Genomic DNA, 17,939 nt, shown 5'->3' on the forward strand with positions numbered 1-17,939 from the left:
ACTTGAGCATTCACTTATTTGATAAATAAGCTCTTATACTCGGTATGGCTTCTTGATCTTGCCAGAGCCAAACTTGCGCACTGAGGGCAGCTTTGCCTCAGCAGAGAGCTCAGGATTCAGCCCTTCCTCAGGTAAGGGAGAAGAGAAATGATGGCACATTTTTCTGCATTCAGCATCCCATGATCCTTCCAGTTTTTGAATGAGGTCTAACTGGCTTCCCAAACACTAAAGCTCTCACTCCTTGGGAAGGAAGCTGGCTTTCAAAAACCACCCCATCAGCCAAACGCTGACTGCATTCAATACAGAATAAACTTGAAAATGGCTGTGGGATTTTCCAGCCTTCAATGCAGCTCTGGTGCTCTGTCGTCCCAGAAGCAGAGATGGGAGTGCATAACCTCTGCCTGCTCCCAAAATGCACATCCCCTTTGGGTGGAAGAGCAAGTGACATCAGGTAGCACACTCTCCTCCACCAGCTAAGCAAGTCTAAGTCCTTCTTAGACCATGGTCAGTAGTGGCAACTCTGCACCATTTTCAGAGAGCTTTCACCACCCCAGGCTCTGATTTCCACCCAGCCCTGCTTCACTACCCTGCAGGGTAAATGGGGCCTGGAGATGAATGGGATGCAAATAGGAGGTGAGGTAACATGGCTGCATTTCTGCTGTGGAAGCCAGCTCTCTCCAAGGCGGCAAGAAGCGCACAGCCGGCGGTGATAAACGGCCTTGCTTTAGTTATCACTTTCCTTAAGTTAAGGAGAGCAGCCTAGTGATGGATGGTCTGGAATTCGGTTATCAGGGAAGGCTGTCAGCCAGAGTTGCCTATCTCCACACACATTTAGCAGGGCGTCATTATGCGATGGCATGGAGTTAAAATATGACCAAGGGTATTGAAAGAAAAAGAACAGGATTAAAAAAAAAAAAAAGCAAATTGAGCAACAATAAAGGAGCACGAGGCAAGAACGTTATCATACTAGTGACACCTTTTATCTCAGTCTGGTTAGCTAAAGCAGGGCACAAATTGGTCCTTCCTCCACTATTGTATCCTCTTGTACAAACAGAGGCAGATAAAATGTGTCACCAGTGCGATAGCATATCAATTTAACCCTAATTATCTAGAGGGTCAAACGAAGAAATAGGGGTTTCTCATTCCAACAGGTCCCTCCATCTCTGCTCGGAGCCAACACATTAATATGGAAGGAGGAGGGGCAGCCATAATTGATTTCCATCACTCAGGTGGTTCTGGCGTATAAAAAATTAATGCTTGATTCTCCCAACTAATCAGAGCTGGTTAATGTCCATCTGCTTCTGGGTTCAGGATGTCAGGAGACAAAGAAATAGGGCCACTTGCTACACACAGGGTATATTGATATTGAGGCAGTTAAAAGAACAAGTTCCTCTATGGGAAGGTAAAGGGACATTAAATCTTGGGGTTTATAGACACGATCTTACCCTTCCAAAAAAATCTGTTCCCTGGAGACCTTGCGTTGTAAGAGATGCATAACATTTTGTGTCCTGGCCAACACCAGTGCATTGGGCTGCAAAGGAGAGGACTGACAGGCTCCTGCCCTGGAAATCCTTCACTGAAGAAGGAAGCTGCTTGGATACTGAAGCACGTAACAGCACCACGGTCAAAGAGAGGAGCTGTCAAACCACCTCAGCCTGGCACCTTCATTCAAAGCAAGGTTCGTCAACACTCTGGATCACGCAGTCCAGAGGTGCTGCTCTGTTTTGATGTAGAGTGGGATGTCAGCCCCACACACCACTCAAGGGGCCAGAGGAGCCCACCTGCTCTTGCTTTCCACCAGATAAGCCCTTGCCAGGTGACTGCACCCCACTCTCACCAAGCACACACAGTGCTGTCTCTCTCTGCCCCCCATCAGTGCAGGACAAACCACATTGCATGGCTGTACTTAAAATTCTCAAGCAGCAGCTGTGGAAATACTGTACATCTGGAGAGGGTCTGAACAGCCCTGGGCTTTCGCAGAAACCCTGAGACAGGTCCCATCTCCCTCCCTCTTTGCTTTCCTTCCACCCTCTCAGTTCTCTCAACCACCCCCAAACTTGTCACAGTGCAACAAGCCTATGAGCCACACATCAGCTTTAAATATCAGCATGCATGAAGCAGGGACATGAGAGCAGGGAAGTGGGAACAGACAGAGCAAGCCTCCATCGCCTGTCAGGTAACACTAATGAATTTCAACACCAGCAGCCATTGCCTCAGACGGGCTGGTGAGAGGAGACAGAGTTACAGCGAGAAGCCTTTGCAGGAGCAGCCTGCCTTTTTTCAAAGCCCCCTCTGTTAATAAATGTCATTGTTGAGCAGGCTGCAGCAGTCCTCAAGCCGGGATGGCGTGGGCTGGGGGAGAGACAGGCAACTGACAGCACTTAGGATGCCTGGACAGCACAGCCTTTTCTTCTGCTGCTTCCCCAGAGAAGCAAGAGTCAGGAAAAGGAAGAAGATGGGACATTGCTATTGCCATAAAGCTGTCTTCCATTAAGGCCCCCAGTACTCAAAAACCAAACCTCCACAAGGAGCCACAAGTGCAATGCCAACACCCTCCAGTCTGGTTCACCGGGATGGATGGAGGCTCTACAGCGAACAGTCCTGGAATGGGCAGAGGGATGTAGAGACATCCAGGCACACTGCCTGCATTCCTGACAGCAGCAAAGGGTTACAGAGCAGTCGGTCCCTTTGCTAACACAAATGCATTCCCGAGGCAGCACAGGAAGAAGCATCCAGCACAGGGCACTATATGGCAACCGCACCGATGCACAACATGAAGGTCAATGCAAGTCTTCTTTACAAATGTCAACCTGTCATCTCTGGATATTAATGAGGGCTGACCAGCAGCTAAAATGCATCCATGCTCCATTAGTAATAAGAGAGACACAATGCAGGAGAAGAGCACACACCATGGCACATGGAGGCACCAGTGGGTCTGCAGGGCCTGGGGAGGTGTGGTGATGCACAACATAACTTAGGCCACTCCAGATGCCCAGGAAAGAAAGCAGTTGCCACACAAACCCTTTCACTGGAGTGTGCATTATCTTTGCCCACCAATCTTTAATTGGATTAGTGTAATGAGGCCAAAAACACAGGCTAAGCAGCAAGGCTAATACCTGGCACTTTCAGATCTTCTTTCTTTTTCTGTGATGCCAATTCTGGACAGAGCTGTGTTCTCTCTCTACCAGACATATTCCTGCCTAGGAAGCCTAAAAGACAAACTGCACGCCTCAACACTCGGGACTCATAGCAGCATTGGCTGAAATATCTGAACACCCATCCCATGCTAACAGCATGATCCTTATTCTCGAAATTTTTGCTGGGTACTAAGAAGTTTGGGAGAACCTCAAGACCCTTGCTTTCCAAGCCGCTAGCCAGAGAATGGAAACGGTGTTATCCCAGACTGCAGCCAGAGCAATGTATACACTAGGGACATAATTCTGCCACAAAAAGCACACAGGGCAAGTGGCTTGTCGTGACTTGCTCGTCCTGCAAAGCACTGTGTGCCTTCCACTGCCATCAACCTTAATGAAACATGAAGGCATTTAACACCAAGCAAGATCTGGCCCTTTTATGGGTATCTGTCTGTGCGTCAGCAAGATGCTGGCAGAGATGCTATCTCAACATTAAGAGCAAGGCTGTAACACAGCAGGTATTCAGCCTCCAACAGAAGATGTTCATCAACAATTGCACACACATGATGCTACAATAAATCTATGTGCTACTTCTTAACAGCTTCTCTTAAAAAGATTCATAGCTCTATTTACTGGGCCTGATTCTACTGCTAGGCATGTAGGAGTAAATCTAGAGTTACTCTCCCTGGAGTTTGTAAACAGCCAGGGATAGTAGGATCAGAACTGAGCTTTTTGATTTTTAAATAAGTACTTAATTACCATGCAGGAAACCAGAGCTTACTGGCTCCATGGTTCAGCTGAGATGAGAAGCGCAGCAGGCAGAAGATTCACACTGTTCCAGATTGGTGGAGGGATAGAGCAAATGCTCTCACCATCCCTTCCAGACATGGAGAACGACTAGGGTGACTTCCCTTTGACATCAGAAATGCATGACACTCCTCCCAAGAAAAGAGATACTGCAAAGTCTCCAAGGCTGAGATCGCCTCCCCAGCCTTGGGAACCTGCCCTATGAAGAACCCTTAAAAACAGATTTTTACATGTAAACTTGGTGTGAATACTAAACATGCATACTAAGCATGACATTATACAGCATCTTATGAAGAGGAGTGTACAAAACTGAATACTGTGTTCTCAGTGAAAGTCACGCATCATGACCACAGGCTGTAGCAGGTGAATGTCCAATCTGTCATCAGGAAAAACTCTTCACCATGCAGGTAATAAAGCACTGGAACAGATTGGTGGTAAAATCTCCTTCCCTGGAGACATTCAAACTCATCTGGAGAAGACCCAGAGAAACCCAATGTAAGTTTGAAGTTAGCTCTGCTTTGATCAGGTGGTTGGATTAGAGATCTCTATTTAAATTATTCTGTGAATCATGCTCCAGCAGAGCCTGATTACACAGAGCATGTGTCCTTTCTCTGTCTATATGGTCTCTTAGTAAGTGTTTCATACAGACATTAATTTAGTAATCACCTGGTTCTCTGCATACTAGCTGCTTTAAGAGGGAGCATTCAGACTCCTGCTGCAGAACACTGTAATTACGCACTGAGTAAGGGAATATATCTGATGAAACGGATGCACCCACAACACATCGTGTCTAAGCCCCCTCAAAGCCAAAACATGCACAAAAACTAAGCTAAAATTAAATATGGTTCTCCTCCCACTGCAGAAGTATTTCTCCCCAGGAAACCTGAACGTGTAAGACCTAGAGCAAGGTGCTGCTCTAAACTGAGAAGACACATCCTGTCCCAGGCCTTCCTTAGACCTGCTCTCTGACAGGCCGGAGTAAACCTTGCCTCTTCCAAGCCTTGCCTGTCCAGACCATTTAGTGTATAAACTCTTCAGGACAAGGGCTTCTCTGCTATGAGTCATAAACTGTTTAGTGCCTAATGGTAAAGCCTATAGACGCTTAACATAATACAATCATGTCACTTAAAGGCCATTAGTCGTCAGTCTAAACAGCACTTTTCCAGTCACAGAGGGGATCTGCCAACCCAGGAAGGCAGGATAAAGGACGTGGGTGGTCAGTCAGGTCACTGGACTTGCAGACACCTGACGTGAAGCCCCAAGCAGGACAGAGCCTGGCCAAAAGGCATGGGGGAAAGCCATGGCAGCTCTAGCAATCAAAAGTTTTCTCTTTTGGGCTTGCTTGAACCACTTGAATCAGCTGAAAAACCCTGTCTGCCAGGTCTGTCTCCACCTCCAGCCATGGCTATACCACTTGTAAGGGGAAGAGCCCCTCATCCAAAGAGGGAGTCTCCAGCCTTCTGCATCACCTCTCTCTCCACTCACTGAAGCAGACTATTTATCTACATTCTGTTTTGTGACCCTGTTTGAACCCCTCTTCTTTCCTGGCACCATCTCTGTCTTCCTCTGGCACCACATCATCCAGTTCTACTCTCTCAACTGACTTCTGAGATTGCTTCTTCTTCCCACTCCCCACTAAAGGGAAAAGAGAAATCCTAATAGGAGCCAGTGGCATTGGGTAAACCACCTTCCCGTGCCCTCTGATGATACACAACCCAAAACTGCATGCACAGCGGCTTCATGGGCTCTCATGCTGACAGCAGTGGGGAGACTGGCACATTGGGTAACAAGGTCTGAGCACAGTTTTCTGTGCAAATTACACATGCACAGGGGAAAACAAGTTTGTCTTTTCCTTGTGGGGAAGAGACTGCTCCCACCTCCAAGCACAAGCTGCCATTAGTATTTGCTTCGCTGGAGAGAAGGAGCAGCGAATCCTCCAGAGCAAAGGACAAGTGCAGCAATTAGGATGCAGGGGCTGCGGGAGCTGTTTAACAGCACGACCTGGAGGTCAGTGCCGCCGACTCCCAGCCCTGCATAAATATTGTATGAGTCGGGGAGAGGGGCTGTTACGGCCACCCTCAGTGCCGGCCCTCCCCCATCCATCGCCATTCTGCATCCAGCTAGATACGCCAGCAACATTATTTACAGATGTGACAGTCAGGAAAATCACTTTAGTAACTAAGGGAATGGGAATGAAGGCTGCACAGTAGAGCAGGCGCCTGGGAGCAGGCTCCCATCCACACCTTCTGCCTCCCTTTGCAGCCCTGCCAGATGGCATGGCCTGTTCTCAAACTGGCGGATGAAATACCACCAGGAACAAGGAGGGGAGGGCAGGCTGTGAGCTCCCTCTCAAAGCCTGCCCAGGGGTTTGATTATCAATGCTGCTGAAGGACACTTCAGCCAGCAGCTGCCTTCCAGTTTCCTATCAGTATCTCTGCTAGACCTGCCCTTTGGAGGGAGCTTTATATCAATATAACGAGAGGCTTTAGAGGGAGCTTCCCTCAGACTCTGTGTAGCCCCACAGAAGGGTCCCCACTCCAACATAGCCACAGGGGCTCATCCCTGCAGAAACTCCCCCAGCTGCTCTATTTGGTACCAGCCACCTTCCTGACACATGACCTGTTCACTCCTTATTCCCTGAAGGATTGTCTTCACCTGCAGCTTCAATCACACTGATTGGCACCAACTCTACTGTATCCTGGAATGTCCTCGTTCCTCTGCTCACTTTTTTTGCTGGACATGCCAGGTAACTGCATGTCTCCTGTGATGCTCTGCACAAATACAAACCTATTCTCAGATTCACCGAGACTGGAGGCTCCTGAGGACAAGGACATGGGCCATTCTCCAACTGTACCAACAGCCCATGAATTCCTAGGGGCATGCTGCTAATAAATATTACTGCCCAGGGCAACACATGAGAGCTGCAAGATAGAAAACACAGCTTGGATGTGCTTCTGCCCATGAGACCTCTCCAGAATTTTTTTCATTTTTCTGTGGCTGGTTGCTGAATCCAGGGAAGGCAGAAGCCCTGTCTTACCATTAGCAGCTTTTCTAAATTCACTGTGCAATTAATGGGCTTAATTATTGATGGCAAAGGCAGGGAAGAGAGGAAAGAAAGAGCCAACGAGAAGGGAATGATGTGGGGGTGGCAGGCGCCAAAGGTCTCCGAAGATCTTCCCTCAGCCTAGAGCAGAGAAAGAGCCCCTAGCCGCTCTGCCGCTCCCACGGCCCTGCTCTAATGCTCCCTGACATGCCTCTGAAGACAGCGAGCTGTTTGCAGTCACCACCGTGATTTGTTAGTAATTATTTTCACGGTGTCACATTGCTGTCACTCTCTTAACAAAGAGACAGGCAGCCCGAGGCTGCCTGCAAGAAAGAACCAACAGAGAAAAGGAATTGTCAGGCACCCAGGGATCCTCTTTGCTTCCTGGGTTTCACAACCAGAGTCCTTACCAGCTTCTGAAGCAACTTCTGAGGAGAAGTGGCAAGTCAGAATCATCTCCCATCCTGGTCACAGGAAGAGGAATTAATTACTTAGCCCTTTCTCAATTTCACCTTACCTGTAAATCCAGTGCAAGACCGAGGTGCTTAGAGCCCAACAATTTGCTTCAGGCCTGCAGCAAACGCAAAACAACTTTGGCAATTGATGATTTTTAGTGCTCTCCTTTCAAGTCCCAATTTCTTTTCATGTGGTCTCACCATTAGAATGTGCTTCCCAAACAGAGCAATCCTGATGACAAACCCCTGCCTAAGTCTATCACCCTCACACATTAACCCTCCAGACTGTTCACGTGCTCTTCCTACACCAGACTTATTAATTCCAACACACTGCTGTGCTCTGCATGGCAGTAACATTTCACTTGGCATTTCACAATGCCAGAGGACCTCAGCAGCTTCCTCACACCTGAAATACAGTCTAATGGCTTGCTGCCTCTGTTTTCTCACACACAGCACAGTGACTTGACAAGAACCTCCCTGCTTGAACCACCTCCAGTCCATCCATCCAATCTTTGGCTGACCTGTCAGTCAGTCCAAGGTAATCACTCCTTTCCCAGTAAACATGGTGTTTGCTTGGGCCCCCAAGGAATGGAGGCTACTTTGGCTCCTGAAGTGTCACATGAAATAAGGATATAGAGATGAAAGACTGAGACACCTGGCCAGACAACCTTTAAAGCACTCCTGAGTGCTATGCAGAAAGCAAGCAGACTTCCTCCAGAGCAATTCCAAGTCTGAACTACTCCCAGCACAAGTGTTCTTTCCCTGCCTGCTTACTGATGGTGCACAAGGGTCAGTCTCTGCAGCCGTGGGGAAAGCTGGGTATTAATTCACCCTCTTAGCATAGGGAGAGTTTGGAAATATTAAGACTCACAGTCTAAGGAAAACCTTCCTGCAATTAACTGCATGGAAGAGCTCTGACTCAGAGGGCAGCTCCTTTTCAGGGGTCCTTTTAATAACCAAGAAATGGCATATACATGCTGTGAAGAATTAGGATCACCACTGGGAAGCTAAATGGTCCATAAAATGTAAAAGTTCTCTTCAGAGCTGGGAGCACTGAGAGCTGGAGGAGAGGTCTTGGCAACCTCCCGCCAGCCTACTCCATCCATCCGGTTTGCAGGGACAGACGTGACTCCAGGCAGGGATGAGGAACTGAACTCAGCCAGTGCCCAGGCACCTTTGGCATGCTGGCTGACAGTCAACACCGAGACCTGGCTCAACGCTCAGATGGAAAAACTGAAGCAAGGAAATTAAAGATGACCAAGAGGCACCTAGGGAGGAAAAACAAAGGGTGTCCTAGAGTGTAGGTGCTGGGTGGAGAGGAGAGAAATCCTTGCTCCAAGAGAGGCAAAGCTGGTAGGACCAAGGCAGGATGAAGTCCTGGGCAGTATGAGCTTCCCGCACACAACCCTGCCAGGATATCGCCCTGCTTCCTCTGTCTTCTTCCCACACACTTCTCTATTCTGCTTTCTTCTACTACCACCTCCATATGCCTCACATCATTGCTAATGCCTGGTCCACATCAATGTCTGAGCACATGACACTGCCTTTGGGGTGCCAGGCTGCTGAGGGCAGCACCTTGGCCAAATACAGAAAAAGGTGACTCCAACTTGAAATGGACTCAGCTCAGAAAGTTAGTCTGCAGCTCCAGTGTCCTTCCAAGTCCTGCACACACCCGGTCATCCACTCCTGAGGACACAGAGTGTCGCTGGACAAGGCACATGAGAATACGCTGGAGGGAAAATACCAGGGATGACCTCAAGATGGCCCAGTAGGTCTTTGCCAGCCAGGAGCTTCAGGAGGAAAGGGACTGAACCCATCCAGGAAAATGGCTCCCAACAGGAAACAAACATCCAAACAAAACATTTTCAAGAAAGCTATGGACTCACACAGTAGAGCAAGTGAAAAAGGAAGGATGCTGCTCCCAGGCTGGCAGTATTCTTCAAGCAGAGCTCTCTAGGCAGAGGAGCCATAAGCACATCTCTCCCAGCCAAGCCACTGAGAGGGCAGCACGGGTGCCAACACACAACTGCTTTGCTTCAGCTGCGAAGTAAGAAGAGCTAGGATTCAAAGGAAGACAGCTGACATTTCAGACCCAGCATGAAACACTATGGCTGTCTAACCCTAGAAAAATTAAGCTGTTTTAAGAGAAAATGAATACTTTGTGCAGCTAATCCTGTTTTTCACACATGCCACAGACAACAAAATTCAGACGGCAAACAGCCCTCCAGTGGTTGTCCTCTGCAGTCCCAAGCCAACCAGCTTTTCAATTCCTCAAGGCACAGAATCACCACGATTGTGAACTGCTATTAGAGGGCTCTCATATAGACAGAGGCTAGGCTGTGTTTTTTACCAAGGACCCATTATAGATCCATTGATTTTGAAAACATTTTGCCTGAATTCACTAAAACTCTGGACACAGAATTCACCTTAGTGATTCCTGGTGCAGAGGGAATTATGGTTCCCTACTCTATGAGCAGATGGCATTGAGGTCATTGACTTACATCCAGTTCAGAGTGACTGTTTTCAAACACAGCTGAAGAGCACAGAGTTAAGTTACTCAGGGGTAGAAAATCCACCTTCTCCATTTATTACTCCATCCCAAAGGTTCAGTGCTGGAAATAAAGCACATGATGCAATGCCTATCTCATTCTCCCCTACACTGCAAACTCATCTGTAAGTTTCTCCAGCATCTTTCATGCTGCTTCCAATTTCTTTGGTCTTAATTCCCAGGCAGCAGAGTCCTGCTCCCCAGAGTGCACCGGGCAACACAGTTCAATAAATCTGTGGCCACTACAGCCCTGACTATGACAAATGTCTTTGCTATGATGTGCCAGACAAGGAGCAGACCTGAAGGTGACAGTCCATTGCATGATTATCCCTATGCAAAGATTTCATGTCCAAAGCTTAAACCAAAGGCATTCCCAGATATCTTGGACAATGTAACTTGCAGAAGCCCACACAACCAATTATTTCAAACAAAGACAAGAACAGGAATCAGGCAGGGTAACTGGTACATAAGGATAACAGAAGTCAAGTCTGGTAAATTAATTTTAAATAACAGTGTACAAAGGGAGAATCTTAAAATCCAAAATTTGTTTTGCATCAGTGATATCATTTTCTTTAAAAACAAAAAGCTGGACTGCAGGGTCGCAGAAGTGAATGGGGTCAGTGCTATTCCCTGTAAGTGCTCACAAGGCTCCCTTGCTTAGCTCCAGCAAAGCACTTTAGGATGTAATTACATGAACAACTCCATCAGCAAAGCTGACTCAAAAGGTTCCTGACCCTGGATACTCAGTCCCATCCCTTCACTGTAGTTCACACCACATTCTTTGTTCAGCCAATGTAACTGTGTGAAGAGATACAGCATAGGCTTGTTCAGCAAAATGATCCCCACTAAAAAAACACCACTAAGCTAATCTGAAGATCTTAGTTGGAAAGGAATTGTTTTATGAGCCTTAAATGCAGATGACTACGTTATCTTTCAGTTATCAGATCTTTCTTGTTACTCTCAACTCTGAACATACCTCTTGCCCTGCTGCCACACAACCAGCCCACCCTACACCTTCTCCTGCCTTTCCTCATGACTACCCAAGTGTTCCCACTCACCCCAGTCAGTGGCCATCTGCAATTTCTCTCCGAGGACGAGGCTACCAACCCCCTCCTGGTCGTCTGATAAAGAACAGCACATACAGGGGACACTAACACCAACAATTCTTTTCCATTCATGACCCAATGTTGATCTCAAAAACTTCCAGGACAGAAGTCTGGAAAGAACAACCCATTGCCACATTTAGAGCTGGTCTGAGAAGGCAAACATCCTCCCAGCCTGTATAATTTGCAAGGAAAGAATTAAAACAGTAAGACAAAATTAAGCAATGGTATAACTTACTGCTTCGAATTTACTAATATCCAACCTAGGAAGAGCATCGAGGCCTATAAACATTTCAAGACACTTCACTATGTTTTATCACTATATTACAGAGTACTTGCCTTTAACACTTATTTAAGAAAATAAAAAACTTCTGAGCAGTAGTTTCCTGTGAAGACATAAATTAGCATGCTCTGATCAGCCACAGTAAGTGCAGTACAAGCATCTTCATGTCAGAGTTATATAGACCAAAGCCTACAAATACTTTTAGCTATGCTCAATGCTTTTACAGAACGATCCAAATCTGGAAGGAGAAGGATTAACTGATGCTTCTGACATTATGGTGTGGGTCTGAGATTTGGGACATGAGGCTTCAGCTCTGCCTCTGCCTGCCTGCACAGGCATATCACTTAACCTCACTGTATCTCAACTCTGTAGCTATGAACACATGGTAAAAAGGCCTCTTTCGTTGCCAAGATTAATTCACATTGTGTTTAAGAGGAACACAGAGGAAAGCAATTTGACATTTCAGCAGAGATAAACTACACTAAAGAGCTTATATTACAAGGGCTCAACTCTGGCAGATACTAAGTACCCTTTTTTCCACTAAGCCTGTCTCCTGCAGTCAGCAGCTCCCTCAGCCCCTTCAGAGGCACGTTACCCTCGCCACCCAATGCCACATCAATGCTATTTGCTTAATGACTAGTGTCAGTTCCAACCTAGGTGCAGAATGAGGTCCAAGCACTAAAGCAGACTACATCAGGTATCTGAATCCATCCCTGGAGCTGTTAAACTTGACTATAGCTCCTTGCAACAGGCTAAAGGAATCCTCCTGCTGAGCATGCAGAGGCCTGAGGACCGTGTGTCTAACGAGGCTGTATCCCCACTCATATTTTAGCTTGGCAGGTCTGGTGCTCCTTTCATCTTTTGCTTCAGGTAGCTCTCTTTAATTAATAACATTTCTGAGTCGACACAGAGAACTTTCCACCCAGAATGAATGGCCCTCTCTCATTAGAACCACGACTTGTCATGATGTATTCAAGAGTAGAAGTGTGATTCATTCCCTTGTCTGGGAATGAGGGGTGTTGCTGGGGGGTGGGGGGGAGAAGAGTCTCTGTAATGAGTGACTGGTATTTGCTGAAGCTGATATGCGACTCTGTCGGCTTGAACTGCCTTGTCAGGACAAGCCTTCAAGAAAGGTGATGTTCCTACTCAAGAGGTTTTCCTCATTAAAGAAATTGCATCTTAACAAGAGGTAAGGGGAGGGCTGGTAGGAGAGCTGCTGTCTCCCCGACTCCAGCCTGGTTCACACACACCAAGCACTGAAAGCAGGTTGATCCAAGCGCAGCCAGTAGAGGATCAGCATTCCATTTAGGAGCCCTCTCATGCAATGGACTCTCTCCAACAGCAACCAAATCCCCTCCAACAGGAACTCTCAACCTGATGGTGCAGCATACCCATGACAAAGCCTTTGCTAGCATGGCCGAGGACCTTGACTCATGCTAAACCTCCATAAGCCCTTCCCAGATGCGTGGTGTCCTGTTCTGGGCAGCCAGCTCCTTGTGAGTAGTGCTCCCTTGTTGTTTGAGGGAAGACAGACAAACAGCTTCCAAGGAAGCTCCAGTGTCCAAGAGCAGCCAAGTCTGTAGCCACACAGTGCCTCACTCCCTGAAGATCAGCAAGCCAAGCAGAGGTTTTACTGATCCTTTAGCAGCTAGTTTACATCTTGAATCCTGCAGACCCAGCAGTGCCAGACACCATCAGCAGAGAGCAATACCCCAACAGTCACTGTTCCTCTGGTGCTTTTGTCTGAGCTACGAGTGCTACACACATTGCAACTCCTGGCTTAGATGGGGCTATTTCCCCACCATATCCCTACATCCACCACTGACAGGCTTGTAGGTTCCTCCTCTTTGTTATAGCCACTTCCCTGCATCCAGCTTGCTCATCCCACTGTGCCTCCCTGGCACCCACCAGTGGCATCTACCGGAAGGCCTCACAGTAGACAGGCCAGTCCAGAAGACACCATGCCTCAGCTCTAGACCAGAACATGCAGACGGAAGCCAAACTAAATGCCCAGGTCACTGCTGGAGAAGCCAGGAACAAGGCTGCATGGTTTAGCAGCCAAGCTAAGGACAACAGAGGACAGGAACTCCAAACCACTCAAGACATGGGTAAGAGGACTGCAGCTATGCAAGCAGCTGTCATTACTAAGGAAGCTGAGAAAAGAAAGAGCAGTTAGGAGTGGACCTAACACAAGTCACAAGTGGTGACTCCTTAAGCCAGGAGTGTTGCACTCACCTCATTGTCCTCAATTCCTCTGGAACCCCACCAGGTTTCTATCACGAAGTGCTTCCACCAACACTCCTCCAAATGTGGACAAGCAGTACCACCTCCCTTCCTACTGCCCCAATGCCTTTTGTGCCCAGTCTGTGTTCTCAACACCGTAGCAACGGGCATCAGCTACACCGCAGGTCTTGTAGGGAAGCGTGGGGTGATTCCCTGAAATAGCTCATGGATGTTGCATGTCTCCAAGGCTCTGTCTCCCTATCTGAGCAGCCTTGTTTCAGCTCTCTGCTTTCTCTCTTTAAAAAGAGATGCTCAGTTCTGCTTTGCTAAACCCTATTTGGCAATGTGTCTAAACACACGCAAACTTAATTAGTTCAGGAGGGAGACTCGGCATTTGTGGTGACGGATAAAAGTAATGGGAAATGAGACAAGTCAGAGCTGGCAGGGAGTCCTCACTCGAGCCTCATCCACTGGCACGGTGCTAATCAGATGTGACGCTGCACGCTGCAGCACCCAATCGGCGATGGAGCAGCGTGATGTGCTACTCACCAGGCGGCTGCAGCCAGACTCCTGCTATCCATGTGCTTGGAAACACAAAACGTATTTTCTGCTTTGCCCTGGAGATCTTTAGGATTGAATTCTGAAGTTAATGGTTTAAAAAAAATTTTTAAAAGGAAGAGGGAGAAAATGAACCTCACAACAACCTCATGGCCAGGAGTGGAGTCTTCTTTTCCAGCTGACTAGTAAGGGACAACCCAGGCGAGAGACCACTGCCAACGGTGAAGAGTATATCTCCACTACAGAACAGCATGTCCCTCTGAGCCAGCTCACCCCACAACCCCTATGGCTCACCAGAAATAGGGCTCATCTTTACCTCTATTTGGCTGCTGTAGAGGTCTGAAGAAAAAAAAACCAAAAAACAAAAAAGCCACCCAACACATCCAGGTTGCTCTTTCCATATGGACACCAAGTTAGGATGTCATTACCTGGAAATCTTGTCAGCCTACTGTGAAAGAGATGGAAAGATGGGCTTGGAGCAAAGACAACTTTCTCTCAACTATCAACAAAGTGGTAAATTGGACTCTCACAACAGCAATGCAGGAGTAAAGAACAGAGAAAATAGAATACTTGAGAAACAGAAGTTTAGCACAGCAACTGTTTGTGCTGGTCTCTAACAGAAGCTTAAACATGATATATAAAGAAAAATAACTCACTTGTAATTTAAGCAACTAACACAGGAACTTGCAATATATCCGAGCTCGTGACATAGCCTGAGCAAAGACCCAGATTTTGACTCAAAAGTTCACATACCACCCCTGTGTCTCTGTCTGGAGCCAATTTCTCATCTCCACTAGCGCTTGTGCTGAGCTTTGGTCCCCATATTTCATGTCTCACTAATCACACCAAGAAAAGGCAAGGAAGGAGCTGCCACTCTGCAAAGACCACTCGGCAGGGAAGAACTGGTGCTGATTGCTCCTAGGCTATGTGCAGTTTATTTAGGCTTCCAACTTGGGGAAACCAATGTCACAGTGAAAACCAAGTAACACTACTAACGAGTTGTGGCTGTCAGATCAGGATGGGATGTGTCAAGCCCATGCTTTACTGGTGTGATAACAACAGGAGTCTTTATCCAGCACTGCAGGGAAATGAACAGCTGAAGCAAGATTATATGAATCCAAGGGAATTCAGCACTATAGGACAGTGATCTGCAAACACTTTGGAGACTGAATTAATTTAATTTTTGGACATTTAGCTCCATTCTTATAATAACCTTTCTTAGGTTGGTGGTCTAGCTATTTTCCTAACAAAACATGCACACACACACTCACTGACACTTGCAGATCCCAGCGCAGGTCTCCACCTGGTACTTGCCAGATACTCACCCAGCTGATGAAGATGACCTTAACAATAAGAACACCACTGGAGCATGCCAGACCTGGCTTGTATTCTATTCTAAAGACTACTCTGTGATTCACATCGAGTTACTGTGCCAAGATGACAGAAAAAGCCTTAAATGCAGGAAGTCAGGTATGGATCATCACTTGATCATCCATGTATGCACTCAGAAATATCCATCCCTTTGGAAAGTATATTGGATAAAAGGCAAATCATCACAAAGCTCCAGTTTAAACTTTTCTTGGGGTTCTGAAAGGCTTCTCTCACTACAGGGAATATCCTAGGCAGTGATCTTGCACCATGCCCAGCAACCACCTGTCTTTTGAAACAACTTTCCACTCCCAATTATGCAAGGCAAACAACAATTTCCCTAAGAAACAATGACTAGGGACAGTTGGAGGCTTGCAAGGACAAAGACATAGGCACTAGAGGCAAGCATGGAGCAATAAAGCCCAGGAAAATCTCCCTCCCCTTCCATACTCACATCACTTTCAAATCCCAGTCTCCACAGGTCACAAAAATCGACTTGACGCTGGGATCTAAGAGGCCTTCCTTTGCCATCCACTCGTCAACCCTCTGAAAGGAAGGCAAGAAAAGGGGATGAGTTTTGCAGAGACAGTCCAAGCCACAACAGTTAAACTCAGATAAGCTGCTTGCAATCAAGACAGAAGAAAATTGTGATCTTATCCAACCTCTCCCTCTCTCTCTTCTCTCTTTGCTTGCCATCTCAACAACAGCACGTTTGGACCTTTGAAGATTTCTGATAGGAGACATCAGGCAACCAGAGCAGAGATGATCTTATCAGACACCGCAGCAGCTCTGCTTGTGGAGGGATGAAAGTTGTGCAGCGTTAACGGGACGACACAACTGTGCTGTTACCTGGCATTTCTCCTCTCCCTGTACCAAAGGGGCTCATAGGGAGCATAACTTGTGTCCCCTCCAGTGAGGAGAAAAGACAGGTATATTGAGACAACATCCCTCCCCCGCAGCATTTCTCACATACTCTACTTCATATAGCACCAGGGGGATATAGAAAGGGGGAAAAATGGAAGGGCTGGGCACACATAGGCACTGTGTGGCAGTAACAAGAAAAGCCAGGTGTCCCCTTCCTCTCTAGGCTGGATCCCTCTTTCCTTCTTACAGTTCTGCAGAGGTGCTTGTTCAGGGTACTGTGGATTTAAAGTGAATCCACTATTCCTGATCAACTTCCCATAGGGACAGATGTTCTGGGCCCTCTTCAGAAATGGGCCACGTTAACCTGGAGGATGCAATCTACCTCAGGGATTAAGGAACTAACCTACACTAAAAGTCCTGCATAGACACTTACCCAGCTAAAAGCAGCAAACAGCGTGCCCAAAATCTTGCAGTGGCAGGCAATCAGGTGTTATTATGCAACCTCATTAGCAACATTTTCAATGCTTGAGCAAGAGAAATCCCTCCTCTTTTCCCTTGCTTGACACCTTTCACTCCTGAGTAAACCAGCATGCCTCAGAAGCTGCCTGACCTGAATCTCATTTTAACCTAGAAACATGCTGCTGTATGAACACCTTTTCTGTCCAAATAAAAAAAAATTCTACAGAAGTGTTTCCACACTCTAAGGAGCTTCCATAGAAACAGAACAAACCATTTTCTGGAATGTAGTGATCTACATTCACCCATCCAGGCAAAGAGGGCTCTCCCTCCTGGGGAAACAGGCACAAGCATCCATATGTTTATGGACATGCAAGGCTGCTACATGCTCTCTGGAGAGCACAGGGAGAGCTGGGGGTTTGCATGGATGCGAGATGTCACCTCTACAGAGCACCATCTTCGGTCTCATGTCACTGCCACAGCCTTTCCTGCCAGGCTTGATGCTTCTTCCTGTGACCAACTGTACAACAGCCCTCTGAGTAAGGTTCCCCAAAAAAGCAGCATCCAGCCTCTCAGTCACACTCCCTTGGGCTGGCAGGATCAGCCAGCCTCACATGAGCCTGCCTGGAGTTGGGGACAGCAGCAGTAACCTTTCTAAACTCCCTGATGTGAGCGCCCATCAAGTGCTGTCTCCATAGAGGATTTTAACGCCTTTAATTTAATTTCCTCAGATAAGCAATTGTTGCAATTATTCTGATTAGGAACAATTAGGTAACACAGCAGTAGAAATCCTGACAGAAATGATGCATCGAACACCAACCTCCAGCCCAAGTGGGCTCTGCTTGAGGAGGTTTCCTTCACTGTCTGACTACCAACAAAAGCTATTGATGGAGAAATACTTCCAAGCTAATTAAGCCTTAAATGCTTTAGGAATTCCACATTAAGCAGATGGTATTATTAGGGCTGTATCTGCATTCACACATCCTTTAGATTAGATTTCAGAGGCATTTTCTTTCTATACTACATGTATTATTGAGCATTTAAATAGGTAGAAAAATTAATTTAATAAAGTGCTGAGGGAGGGGAAAAGAAATGAA

The 17,939-nt window shown here is 47.0% G+C and overlaps 1 protein-coding gene across 1 annotated transcript in view; it reads right to left on the reverse strand.

The window, feature by feature from the left end:
• The window catches only part of ERI3 (ERI1 exoribonuclease family member 3), a 120,917-nt gene that overhangs the window by 82,111 nt on the left and 20,867 nt on the right, over positions 1-17,939 (reverse strand). Inside the window, exon 4 of the mRNA XM_042030528.1 lies at positions 15,977-16,068. Within this exon, the coding sequence (XP_041886462.1) occupies positions 15,977-16,068 (92 nt within the window). The remainder of the gene's footprint in view (positions 1-15,976; positions 16,069-17,939) is intronic.

The sequence above is a fragment of the Corvus kubaryi genome, unplaced genomic scaffold (genome assembly GCF_017639235.1).
Source record: "Corvus kubaryi isolate FWS band 111438036 unplaced genomic scaffold, C.kubaryi_AGA036_p1.0 37334, whole genome shotgun sequence".
Lineage (NCBI taxonomy): Eukaryota > Metazoa > Chordata > Aves > Passeriformes > Corvidae > Corvus > Corvus kubaryi.